The sequence below is a fragment of the Astatotilapia calliptera genome, chromosome 13, assembly GCF_900246225.1.
Source record: "Astatotilapia calliptera chromosome 13, fAstCal1.2, whole genome shotgun sequence".
Taxonomy (NCBI): domain Eukaryota; kingdom Metazoa; phylum Chordata; class Actinopteri; order Cichliformes; family Cichlidae; genus Astatotilapia; species Astatotilapia calliptera.
In genome coordinates this window covers 10,931,689-10,945,810 of record NC_039314.1, presented here as the reverse complement: position 1 = coordinate 10,945,810, position 14,122 = coordinate 10,931,689, and the positions used below count along the sequence as shown (strand labels likewise).

At 39.2% G+C, this 14,122-nt stretch overlaps 1 protein-coding gene across 30 annotated transcripts in view; it reads left to right on the top strand.

Moving 5' to 3' along the window:
- The window catches only part of LOC113034636 (neurexin-1a), a 258,027-nt gene extending 244,404 nt beyond the window's left edge, over window positions 1-13,623 (top strand). For all 30 annotated transcript variants that reach the window (XM_026189409.1, XM_026189380.1, XM_026189404.1 and 27 more), the window contains one exon: window positions 13,205-13,623. In XM_026189409.1, coding sequence (XP_026045194.1) covers window positions 13,205-13,509 — 305 coding nt within the window. In that variant the 3' untranslated portion in view covers window positions 13,510-13,623. The remainder of the gene's footprint in view (window positions 1-13,204) is intronic.
- Window positions 13,624-14,122: the final 499 nt, after the last annotated feature.

Below are 14,122 nucleotides of genomic sequence, written 5' to 3'. Positions count from 1 at the left end.
TACTGGTTTTTATTCATGCTGATTAATGTTTTAAGGCATTTTAATGTAACTAGCTTATTTGAATAGATTCAGGGTAGAGATCTATCACTGTCTGACCTTGGAAGATTAAACATTTTGAGAAAGAGATGCTATTTGTTTGTTTTTTGCTACAAGTTTGGTAGGACACATTCACATTTATTTGTTACACTCAGTAGATTTAGTCAGAATGAATGGAGGATCATCTGGCACTATTACTTAGAACTTGTTTAAGTTTTTTCAGTTGTTGCTGTTTTTGTGTGGGTTTTGTTTGCTTGTTTGTTTGTTTGACGATTGTGCTTCATCGTGTCCTGATCTGTGTGGTTTTTTTTTTAATTGATTCAAAAGCCTGATAATTGTTGCTCCACGACTTCCATCCATCAACATTAACCCACCTAAATTAAATGTTCGGAACAATGCTCTCAAAGAACCTCGTGCCCAAATAAAACACTGCCTTTTTGCGTCAAACCAGCCGCTGTTACTGTGCTTTCATTTAATTTCTTCATCGGCTCACGGCATCTGTTAATAAACTCAAAAAGCAAAAACAAAAAAGGCCACACACACGCACACAGTTGTGATTATCAGACCTGCAGGGCTCCAGCACGTGAAATCAAAGAGGGTAAACCCAGAGAGTTGGGGAAGGCTGATTTTTACAGGTGCAAAGAGTCCCCACTGTTGTTAATTAAATTCTACAGTGGGCAGTGGGAGTTCATCCTGTTGTTTCTCATGCAGTATTGCTCACAATGGCTGCACATAACCACCCTCGGAGTTTGTGATTGAGGCACATGTCATGTGTTGCTCTTCATAAAATAAACAAACACATTTTAGCTTTGGGTTCTGACCGTGTGTGTTGAAGAGCCCCGATAAGTGTACAACAATAATCATAAAAAAAAGGTACCACTTATTGTTCTCCCTGAAATTGAAAATGCTCCTCCCAAACTTTACTCAGACAAATATTATAAATGTGTTTGCTCCCTGCAATGCTAGCAAACTTTTAATCTCTTACCTCGCCACACATGGAGGGCAATTAAGCGTAACCTTTGAATGGAAAGATTTTTTAAATGCATTCTGAAGTGATGAGAAGCACAGAGAACAATTAAGTCCAGACCCAAGGCCCCACGCTCCATCTAAATGTGCTATCGATCAGAATGTGGTCATAAAACGTCCACTAAATTAATGTGTGCCCCACAGCAAAGACTATCAACTTTTCTAGTCTGTCCCTCTTCCTGTTCCTTTGGTTTTCTACTAGCGAGATTAACTTTTACCTCGCTTTTCTCCTGCAATACATCAGAGCGATATTCCGATTGGGCAGCATCACAGCAGGTCCTTCCAGGGAACACTGTATCTGCTGCTTCTGAAAAAATACACAGGAGATTGAGCTGTGTACTGATTCACACTCGCATTATGATATTCTGTGACAAGGGCATCTGCCAAAACATCAATTGCATACTGTGTGATGCTTAGGGACACACCCTCCCAGTGCAGAGTATCCCTCTTCTTCTGTGATCACTGAAGGGGATTTGACACCAGAGCTGTGGGCTCCCAGGGTGGCAGCTGTCTAACACCGTATCCTGATTAATATCTACATTCAGAACAATTCACACGCTCTGCCAAGCACATGCCACATCTCCGACAGGGCTGCTGTGCATAAAGAACTGGATACACTGTTGCTGATAAAGTGCTACTTACTCATATTACTGTTCAGCCAGCTCCTTTTAATGACGCCAATAATATATCATTTTTCAAGCAACACCTTGACAGCCTCTTCTGTCTGGCATCTCCAAAGGAGTGGCCAGATGCGCATACATTTGATATCTCTCTGTCTTCACAGCGCATGTATGCATACAGCAGGATAATGTTGGTGTATAAGTGATCTACAGAGGTCGAGCTTTGAAAAACATGCTATCTGCAAGCTATCTGTGGTCCAAGGTCAGCTCTAGATCATCCCGCATCTTACTGGAGTCTTGTCCCACAGCAGTCTCTGTCAGTTGTTGAATGACATGAATCAGGTAAACTTACTTATTGCCGAGCTTTATTACTCTTACTTCCGGAAACCATGGAAAGCCATCGCTACCAGCAGAGCTTATCGCCCAGCAGGACTCGGATTAGATCATACTGCACCAAATTGAATCCTCCCCCCTGCTTCTTGAAACCACAGAGGAATACACAAGCCCGTGATGCTGCAGCTCATCTGATCTGTAATAGGAGGATGCTTTGGGACCATGCTTGTACTGGGCAGCCAGTCTCACACAGCTGAATGTCAGCGTAATCCATCTGTTTATGTGATACCTGTTTTTCCGACTTCTTAGAAAGAAAAGTAACAAAACTATCCATAAAGATAAAAAATCCAATTCTCTCATATGTAAATATTGTGTGAATGCTGACGTTTAGCAAAAATTTCCTTCATTTCTTGCGAGAAAATCTTTGAAAGACTGACACAAAGGGTTTTAATTATTTGCTGAAAACACAGATGCAGGTGGGAAAATATTCTCTTGAACAGCGTAGAAAGCTGCCACTGATTATTCTGCACCAAGTTTTCATGGTGAAAGTTAATGAAAGAGGTTGTTGCTGAGCTACATGAAGTCAGATGAAACGGATGTCTCTTACCTACCAGCTCCAGTTCATTGGCACCATGCAGGCTGTTGATGGAGGGCAGCTGCTGCAGAGTGACCCATATCCAAGGTTGCATGATTACATGCCGGAGCTGCCTTTTTTCCTCATTTTTCCTCCTCTGAGAGAACAATCCATGATTAAAATTAGCAGCTGTTTAAAATGAGTTAAATTCTTGTTACCAGATTTGATAGGATTGTTTTACCCGTACCACCTTTTGGTTGAAAGCAAGTAAAGCAAAGTTTGTGCACTGTGTAAAATGTAATAAAAACTGAATGCAATGATTTGCAAATCTGATAAACCCATATTTTATTCACAATAGGGTATGGGAAACATATTGAATGGTTAAAGTGAGAAATCTTCCTTCTTTATGAGAAATATTAGCTCATTTTGAATTTGATGGCAGCTAGATATCTCAAGTGAGCGGGGCTGGGGGGCCAACAAAAGGCTGGAAATGTTCTCTTGAGTAGTAAAAAAACAGCTGGAGAAAAATTTTGTAGTTAATTTTTTGTCAACAGGTCAGTAACATGATTGGCTTTCTTAAGGAGGCAGATTTTCTCCAATCTATAAAAACCAATACCTACAATAATAATAATTCTGAATAATATACATCGGTAAAGTAAATAATTAAAACTAAGAGTTAAAGCCGACCATGAACATTGGATGCCCATGATCTTCAGTCCCTCAAGCACCGCATTAAAAATCGACATGATTTTGTCACAGAAATCAATGCGTGGGTTTAGGAACAAATCCATAAATCGTTGTTCGCCATTGTTAAACACAGTTGTTTGTGCTATCCATAAACACAGGTTAAAGCTTCGTCATACAGAAAAGAAGTCATATATGAACACCATCCAGAAATCCGGGTCTGCTTGCACATCTGGAAAAGACTTAACAATACAGTTTTTAGAGACATGCATGTCTGTCAATATATGCTCCCATAAGACCATGTCTTATTCAAGGAAGGCGTTACATATTTTATCAAGTGGATTCTCAGACTATATACTGCATCTATTACAACAGCGTGGCTTCACAGCAGAAGAGTCCAGCAGCTGGACTGTCCTGCCTGCAGCCCAGATCTTTCATCATTTTAAAACATTTGGCATATCATGAAATGAAAAATTCAGCAAAGAAGATCCAGGACTGTTGAGCAGCTGGAATCTTGAATCAGACAAAATGAGACTGCCATCAAATCCAAAATAACCTCTCTTCATGTCATTACCTACTGGCTTTTTTTTTTTTTTTTTTTTACATTAATCCAACTTTTTTTGAATTGGAGACATGCATGTTGAGAAATTGATAATGTAAAATGTTTGACATGTAGCATTTAAAATATATTTTTTAAGTAAAGGGGTGTGAGGATTAATCCTAATTTCAAATTAAATAGGTTAACTGCACTTATAATAGAGCCAGATTATAACATAAGTCTGTGTTCTATGTCAGCACAGTAAATAATGAAGATAATGCTCGCAGCAAGCCGTTGTACCCTAACGTAAAGGCAGGTGGAAACATCTAGCTTGTTGGTAAGAAAATACTTTGTTTCAATTTTAGATTATTCTTCTGTTTCCAATCTGAACCTAAGCTAACTGGCTGTCAAATGTAGCATTATACTTCCCAAAGTATGTTTATTATTACACAAAATAGCTGTTTCATATTAAGCTACAATTGGCTGTTTTCTTCATGCAGCTTTAAGCGTACGACCCAATAAAATCTAACTATTCCTTAGTGGCCCATAGAAATCAATACCAGCTTTGAAATTGACTCCCTTAATTATTACTTGAGAACAAAGCCCCCCCTCCATACCTCATAATGAATAAATGATGGAGGAAAACATGAGGAAGTTTCTCTTACACCTGACAGAATACACAATGTTTCCTCTGAAGTTTGGATTCTCTGATCCCTGACTTCTAATGTTTTTTTTTCCTTTCTTTTGAGAGAGTGCACAAAAGTAGACGGATATATCCAAACACTCGACGCCTCAGCTGGATGTTTATCTTTTAAACCCGTGCACCTTTATTTTTCCACCATTATACCGTCATTAATTATGCAACATGCAATCATGTAAAATGTGATTTGTATGAAAGAGAAAAGCACCCCCCCCCCCAACATTATCTAGGTTCATACCATCAGCCTCAGTGAGACTTGTGGTATGTGCAGACCTTTGCATTTCACACATAATCTTTGAGTGCTTTTATTCTCTGCTAGAAATAGCCTTTTTCTGCACATTGCCCATAGGCAGGTTAAGGTTAATCATCTCTAGTTTCCTCTTCTCTCTATGCGTGCTCATCTTTTTTTTTTTTTTATCCTCAAGCATTCTGCAGTGACATTAGCGGCTGCTAATGTGTTTGACATTTTGTTTTAATAGATTTAATTTATGGTTGGGGAAACAATACATAGAGTAAACCAATAAATCAAACGGTAAATGAATACTCTCTTTAACCCCATGGCAATGACTGGAATGCACCCAGACAGGAGGAAAAAAATTAGAGTAAATTATTGTTTTAAAAGTAGCTGTGAGATTAATGAAACATTAAGAGCACTGTGCTGGCTTAAGAGGTCACTGCCCACATTTAATAGGTTATTCAATCATACCCAGCTGGAACTCTGTGTGTGTTCATTTCTCCCTTTGCTGAATACAGTGTCATGCACCTTGCATGCCAGACTGCCACTAGCAGAGATGGTTTAACTAATGGAAAAAAAAGGCCTTTTTTCAAAACCGGAGGCCTATTGAACGTGGTCGTAGCTCACAGCCGGGAACAACGCCGATGACCTTCAAGCATCACGTCTACTCTTTTTGCCAACATGTTGCTGTTATTTTCCTATAGTCTGCTACTTTCTGCAGACAGCCTTATGGAATTTTGCCATTTTTGTTTTTCTTGCACTCTTTCACTGCGGATTATGCCATTCAAGTCTTCTCTCTACATCCTATTTTAAATGAAGTGTGTTCTGAGAGAAAACAGGATTTCACACTTACTGTCAGTCTTTCTCTTTACTGATCCCACCGTATTTATATTTTCAATTACTTTTATTTTTTTTCACCATTCATCTTTCTGGTGTGCTGACATTGATGATAACACATTGTGTCTGTTTATGAGTCTAAGTAGGGCATGAAAGACTTTGCTAACCAAGAAAAGAAAAGTTGCTCAGTTAAAGGCCAGTTATCGAAATAGTAAAAGCAACTAAGACATTACAAATATTAATAAAAAATGTACCAGTCTGGAAAATGCTTGTAAAGATTATCTCATCTTTACATGCATTTGATATTTTTGTTGACCTGCTGTCTAACAACTGTATCACTTAATCTGACTAAAGGTGGTCATTAAGTTGTTGTGGGGATAAGAAATAGTCTCTAGTAAAACATATGGACAGTTTTCTGAAAAAAGTTTTTCCTCCACTTCCTAATTTCTTATTTCAAGTTTAAGATCTTCAGAGATTTTTGAACATTCGGAAGATAACACAGATAACCCAAGTAAATACAAAATGCAGTTTTTACATGATTTGATTCATTAATGGGAAAAGTACCCTAATGCCACGTTTGACTGGTGTTCTTGTTTATAGCAGGTGTGGCAGGAAGTAAACCGTCCAAATAGTTGAGCTTTTGTCTCGCCACTCTACAGAATATTTTGCCAAAAATTTTTTGGCAAATGAGCCTTTGTGTCCTTTTTTAGTCAGCAGTGGTTTTCACCTTGAATCTCTCCCATGGATTTCATTTTTTGCCTAGTCTTGTTCATATTGTTGAATCATGAACTCTGACCTTAATTGAAGTGTCAGGCCTGCGTTCTTTTATGACATCAATGTGCTCCAGCAGTAATTTTGCTAGGTAATTTTGGCAGGTAGGTGAACCTTCCCACTCCTGGGAAGTGAGTTGCTTTTTGAGATCTTTCAGCCCATCTCACTATTGTTTAAATGATTTCGTGATTCAGCAGATCTGACAGTTATCAGTCCTGGGTGTGGCTAGTGAGAATGAACTCTTCTGTCCAACAATGTGGTTAATCACAGTTTTTGTGCACACAGTTGTCATAGCAGCTTGTGTCTACATATTTAAAACTGTTTGTGTTATCATCATGAAACAAAATACAGGTATGAACACAATGACACAATGTTACCTAGCTATAGAGCCATAAGTAAGTAGGTATAGAGCCCGAGACCTCATAGCCTGACACTATAGAACTCTACCTCTCTAATCAAGAGATGAACTCCAGACTTGTGACATTAAAGCTGAGTAAGCTTAGTCGTCTTCTTTCATCTTGCCTTTTTAGTGGAATCCCTCTTGGCAAAGGCTTAAACTGCATCATACCTTTTAGTGGGGTTAAATCAAACACCTTTTTAATAATTCTCACTTCATTTCATGCTCACTCAGCTCTCAGTTCATCATCCACCATCAGCGTGCGCAGAGCCACTTCAGACTCATATATGCAAGCTGTCATGAGGCATACTGCCAGCATGTCACAAGTACAGGGTGGCTTGCATCACTTCTTGAGGACACTCCGATAATTAAAGAGGCAAGAGGGATTTAATAAATGTTTTGGCTCTGCTGCAGTTGATACAGTGACCTGTCTGCAAAATGATCCCCGGCTATATGACAACTCTGACAGCTCATGATTATAGCTGGATATGTGAAGTAAGAAGATGGTATAACACTAATCTGGCTGAATAACAGCACTGTGTCACTGAGCATGCCAATAGCTGTAAGCCTGGTTGATCTGAAGGCAAACCTGCAGCCACACCTCCCTAAGCCCTCAACGATGCATGATGTGTTGCTCATGTTGTCAGCTGTTGCAGTTTGCGGATGGCCAAGTTTACACAAAATCTCTTTTCGCTAGTTTCTTGATAAAAAATAAAAATTACTTCATTCTTTGATTCATTTCCATTGGAGCATTAACACAGCCTTGCCATTGTGCATCCGCTTAGAAAAAAAGCTTTATCCTTGTCTACCCTGCACAACCCTTTAAAGCCATTAGCAACAAAAGCTAATGAAAGGTCAAGCCCGGCCTGTCTGTTCAATATATTCTGAATAATCTTGGTTGCTCCATTACCTCTCAACAAGTCTTACAGACACCTGAAGTAAACCCACCCCCTGCTGTGCTTTTCCTTCATCTATGGCCCCCATCAACCTGCCCTGTTGCAAATTACCAAACAAATGAACCCTTTCGCTGGAGACAAATGAGGAAAAATAGTCTTTGAAGAGGACCATTTATTCAAATCCCACCTGACAGTGCAAAATCTCTGATCCCATTTCTCTCCTTGAGCGCATGTGGCACAAAGAAGTCAGGCAAAGAGAAGTAGAATCACATCAGGCATTTCTCCGGCTTTTAAATGACATTTTCCTATGCGTCAGTGCTAATATCTTCAAGAGGCAAGCTCATATATCCATACTGAAGGATGCAGGCAGAATTAAGAGAAGAGATGCAATCAAATAAAGCCCGAAGAAAGAAAAGCATCAAAGTCTTCAAAGTCGCTTTGCACTGTTTATTAACACTGCACGGCAAAGTGCAGTGTCTTAGCCAGGCTGTTTCTTTTCTTCCACTAAAACTCATGTATCAAGGTCACATATAAAATCTTTGCTTCTTTGTTCAGTTTTTATTTTATTTATTTACTTTTTTGTGCATCTCCTCTCGAGAACTCTCTGGTGAAAGCGAATGATTTGTGACTAAATAACTAGAACATTAACTGTTGTCCTTGTAAATAAAACAGCAAAGACTTTATGATGGTCTGGATATGAGACTGAACTATAAGTCTTGCTCTGGGATGAGACGTAGAGGAGAGAGTTATTCTGGCAGCTTTTACCCAACTGCAATCCTTCAAAAGTTAACCCCCCTGAGTTTACCTCCATCGCTTCACAAGCACACCCCTGCAATGCTGCCATGAAGCTAGACACACTTTAAGGTCATTTTCCCCATGTCTAATTTTACCCTTGGGTGCGCTCGAGTAGAGCTCATAAGAGCAGCCATCATTTTAAACACTTGTTTCAGTTGCTATTTCTTTCTCAGTTTATGTGCCTTCATTCTGAGATGATGGAGTGCTAATGAACAGACAGGCAGATGCATTTTGACTGAGGTCCTTTTGGGGTTTTCTCAATGGCCTTGGGTCTGGGACATTACTTTATCTGAACTCCACTTGAGTTCAGGCGCACTGTAGGGCAGGGGCACAGTCAGGCACATGGGTAACAAATGAGCTGCATCACTGTGTTAAAGGCAGTCTAGTAGACTGTGTAAGATCCCATCAGGTGGCTATTTGATAGACAGTGCTGAGACTAAAGGTGAAATAAAGAGCTACTGTAAATGCTAATAGCTTTAGACAAAACATGGTTGTGTCAGCACTGTGCTAAATTTAGTGCTAACCTTTGACTGGTCAGCTCTCTGCACCATAAAAGTATTGAGTTCTTACGAGCTGTAAGAGTGGCGCCAACAGATCAGAAGAGTCCTAGTAAATTTTAAATACTGCGCAGAGCACCCAGAATTTAGGAACACAAACATACCACAGTCATGGAGGGTGAGGGGGAATTTAAGCTAGCATTTTTCTTCATATTATAATTTTTATATAAGCAAATTAAAGGAGAATTATGGGCTGTATGTCCCGATCCCAAAAAATGAAGGCCAACAATTATTTTATTATTTCTTTGGGGCATTTTAATTCATTTATGTAGTTATTTTTTTTTCCACTTAGTTTCATTTTTGGGGGGCTGTTGTAGCCCTCCATAGAAAGATTTCCATTAATGTTGAAGTAAATGAGTAGCTCATTTAACCCACTTATTTTACTTTTTCAGTGATGAAAGACGGATTGTGGTCAGTTAATTGAGAGCTTTCCAATGTAAAGTCGCTGTGAGAGCTCAGCCTGTGGGGAGCCAATCAACAGATCCTGGCAAGAGGAAATAACAAAGCCTAGAGCTGGAGGTGTTAGATCACACAAGGAAGAACAGCGCGCCATGATACTTTTGGCACATGGTTCACTCCTGATGTAGCAGTCTGAGGCTGCCTCCCTCCCGAACCAGCCGAGGTCTCATATAAAACTCTAGAGTGCCACATCAAGACCTCTATCCTCCATCAACCTGCTATGTCATCTACACTTTCAACTTTTTTGACCCTGAACAAAGGATAGATAGCACATATGAAAGTAACTCACCGTTAATGCCCGTGCGATGGTTTGCTTGGGACGAGCTGTGTCAACCAGTGGCTTTTGCCCACAAGGCGAGAGCATTCTTCACACCTGTCTGCAAGGATAAGTGGGCTTGTCACAAGCAGAGCTAATCTGTTGCAACGCTCAGTCACATTCAATCCCCCATTGGTACTCTCTGCTTGTCCTTGAATGTCGGATAGCATTGGAAGCATACTTGGGCCGCTGATCAGTCTAACCATGCTGGAAAACATGTCAATGAAGAGGAGCAGCATCTTTGCGTCTGATAGACAGCTTGGGGAACTTTTGCCCTTTGCAGTTTACACTTTTTTGTGCCCTTTAGTCCAATATTTTCCTAAAATAGACATACCTGATAGAGGTTGATCACGAGCAAATAGAACGCCATTCGAAGTCATTGTTTGTCTGAGAATTCAACTGTCACTCAAGAGGAGATATGGGAGTAATCAAAAAGTACTTTATTTCCAAAGCCATCGACAATGAGTAAAGGCACAAGAGAGAGAACAATGATAAGAGCTAGCAGAGACATAAGGAGAGCTGTATTATAGCTTGGATAGCATTCAGAAAATGAAGTGGGTTTGCTGATGTGCTATCACTCTCATATTCACAGGAGGATCCCTGGTAGTAGGATGCTTTCAGTGTTATAAAAGACCGACATCACTGTGTAACAATAGTCAAAGAAATATGTAGAAGAAGAACAAGAATAGTTTGCAGATAGGTCAATGCAAAGTAAATCCACCCCCCAACCCCCATTTTATTGTTAGGCTTGTCCAACAGCATCGATAATAATCCTATTTAGAGTTACTGCGTACGATTGGTTTCTCCTTCACTGAATTCTTTTTCAGTGTCCTATTTGCTAATGCTCACAGAAGTACATTGTCTGTCATTAAATAAGGGTCTGATAAGATAGGAAGAAGTGATTATGACAAACTTCAACACAATAAAACTCTGCTATCCTTTTTATTTTCCTTTTGATGTAAAATCGTTGCTCTGCACTGTATTCTTGAATAGGAAGAGTTACTTATGTGGAAATATTTCTGTGAAGGATTGAAATTATGAAGACACAGTGTTGCAGTTTCTGTTTTAGAATAACATTTCTTTCTAAAGTTGGTTTGATTGTATTAAAGCTAATGAATGCATTTTATTTCTTAAACCAAAATATAAAAAAATAAATAAGTGAAGACAGTAGGACAACAAAGTAGGACATGAAAGACAGCACACGTATGACCAATTTCAAACTCTTTTCTCGAATTTATTATGCAGCGGTCCCTCGTTTATTCGTTCTAAAAATTACGTTCTAAAAATAACCCGCACTAGGTGAAATCCGCGAAGTAGCCAAGTTTATTTTTTACAATTATTGTAGATGTTTTAAGACTGTAAAACCCCCTCACTACACACTTTATACAGTTTTCTCAGACAGGCATGAACTTGTTTAAACTCTCTCAAAGTTCAAACCTTGGTAGAAAAATAAGTCCAGTATTACAGAATGAAACCAAAGATCAAACCATGTGACACAGATGTGTCTGTGTCAATCAGGACACAGAACACAATACACAAGTTAAAAAAAAAACAACAAAAAATAACGAAGCATGCAAAATTGCACAAAAAAAATCCGCAAAACAGCGAGGCCGCGAAAAGTGAACCGCGTTATAGCGAGGGACCACTGTGTTTAAATCTTTTATAAGAATTGTACTTGCCAAAGAATTGAATATCCCGTGATGTTCTGATCAATATTGCCATTGCTGTTCATGTGAGCATAAATGGCAACTAATATAAGCATCGCTAATGTTTCAATGTATAATTACTTCTCATTAGAAAGTATCAGTATATCATCTTTAAATGGCATTGTGAGCTCTTCATCTAATAGTTACAGTGACGTGTATAATATGAATAAAATACATAAATAAACATAGAGAAACATCAGTGTGAAGCAAACTTCTACTTTTCATTTAAATGCGAGGTTATACGATAGCGACAATGAAAACCTACAGTAGGAATAAATGTGAACTGACTACTTTACCATTTGCATTACGTAACAAACTGGCCCCTTATATCAACACATATGATTCTGTGTGTTACAGCATAGTCACTGCATCGTTTCATAAGTGCTGCAAGAAGCAGCAACAAAGTGGAAAATCTGCAAAGCTTGCTAAAATAAAACCCCAAAAAACTGCCCAGTCAACACAGAGGAGCCATTTGAGCCCTTCATCTCCACACATCTATGTTTGTTTCTGTTATTGTTAGTTTGTCCACTGGAAATAAAAACAGAAACTTAACATCTTCTCATCAAGATCACTACGATCTAAACACAGCTGTAAATCCCTGAGATATTTTCTCCCGATCCAGTCTAAACAGATTGCTTTCATTTCCAAATGTTAGCATTAAGTGTTTGGATTTCACAATTGCAACAAAGAGGGGCTTAACCAGAAATGATGACTGCTACAAAAACACACAGAGAGATGTGCCAGGAGGACTGAATGATATCGGGGAGGGGGGGACTGACATGTTTTCAAAATAGCACCACCAAAGAAGTCGAGACAGCCTTTGGCAAAAATCTGCTGATTCAATTGAAGAATTGTTTCTTTCTGAAAGATTTATTTTCAGAGACTGTGAGACAGTCATGCTGCTCGGATGAATGCTGAATGTTGGAAGTATGGCTTGTTCATTCATGACTATGCTGTAAAGCATGTAATGAGTTGTGAGCTTCCCTGCGATTGATTAACACATTAGTCGTCTTGTCAGTATTACTTTTGAATTTAGAAAATCTCTTTTTTTTATATATCCATCTATCCATTCACTTAACCACTTATCCAACTGTTGTTATGGGCGAAGTGCCGCCTGTCTTAGTTATCGTAGCTTGTAAAAAAAATTCCCATATTCCCAGTATAACATTTAGACATCCTCTATAGGCAGAGGAGAAGGTTAGAAAGGTCAAGTGCTATATTGAAGTCTACAAAACATCCCTGGCTCTTTTGAAGGTTCTTCTTAGGGTTGCTTTTCATTGTAACTTCTTTGGTAATTTTGTGACTGTCAGACCATGTAAAGTGTTGCCTTTAAAATATGCTCGGGGTATTTGTGTCTTATTTAACAGTCAGAGTCGTTTTGAAGTCTTTTGGCCATCACAATGGGATATTAAACGCTTAAAGTGTCAGATCACGCTGCAGAAAGACATTCGCTGGGACCCCTTATCTTTGCCATTATATGCCATTTCATTCTATTGTGCTCTATTCATTGTCTGACTGCACGCTTTTCTATTTGATGGGAAAGCCATTTAAGCCAGCATGTACTTTGAAAATCGTCAGTCTTGATGTCTATTATATTTGGGATATTCATTTGTACATGCAGATAGAAAAATGCATGCTCTCATTCATTACACCAATACGGTCAAAGTAATGATGAAACATAAAACATGGCTTTTTTGCAGTAATCTTGTTTTTTTGTCTTGCAGCCAATCCCACTGGTGCTGGACCAAAGGGTTACCCAGGAACACAGGAGGTCTTCCGGGAGTCGAGCAGTACTACGGGGATGGTGGTCGGCATCGTAGCAGCAGCGGCGCTGTGCATTCTCATCCTGCTTTATGCTATGTATAAATACCGGAACAGAGACGAAGGCTCCTACCATGTAGACGAGAGTCGTAACTACATCAGCAACTCGGCACAGTCCAACGGAACCGTGGTCAAAGAGAAACAGGTCAACACAGCGAAAACCTCGAGCAAGAACAAGAAGAACAAGGACAAGGAGTACTATGTGTGATTGTCAAAGCTCTGGTCTTTGTCAGGCCAACGTAAACATTTATCAAAAAGACAAATCAGGACTTGTGTAATATAACAACAAATACAAACATTATTTAGTCATCCCCCCCCCCCCCCCCCCATAAGACAATGCTCTGAAAAGCTGAAAAAAAAAACATGGTAAATAAAAAAAATTAAAAAATAAACTTTCTTCAGTCTTAAACACTGGACAGAAAGTACTGAGGTTAAAAGACTGGAGGAAAAATGGGTCTGCCAACAATTAAAAATGAACTAAATACATATCTAACATGTCAGCAAAACACCATTAACCCATCTGTGACTTGTTCTTTGGCCACGATAATGTGATCGAACTCCCGTGTTTCTGGAGGAGCACAGATGCACTTTGCAAATGGAGTGACAGCATAGCAGACTTAACGTTCCATTTCCATTGCCTGTGTTTGTGTTGCTGGGACTTTTTCTAGGTAAAATGGCACAATGCATAAATAAATACATACATTAAAATATGCCAAACATTTATGAAGAGGATGAAGAGGAATTAAAAAAAAAAAATCAATCACATGACGTTTAAGCCAGAGACGAGGAATCAGCCAAAAGTCCTCACGGTAGAGGCAGAG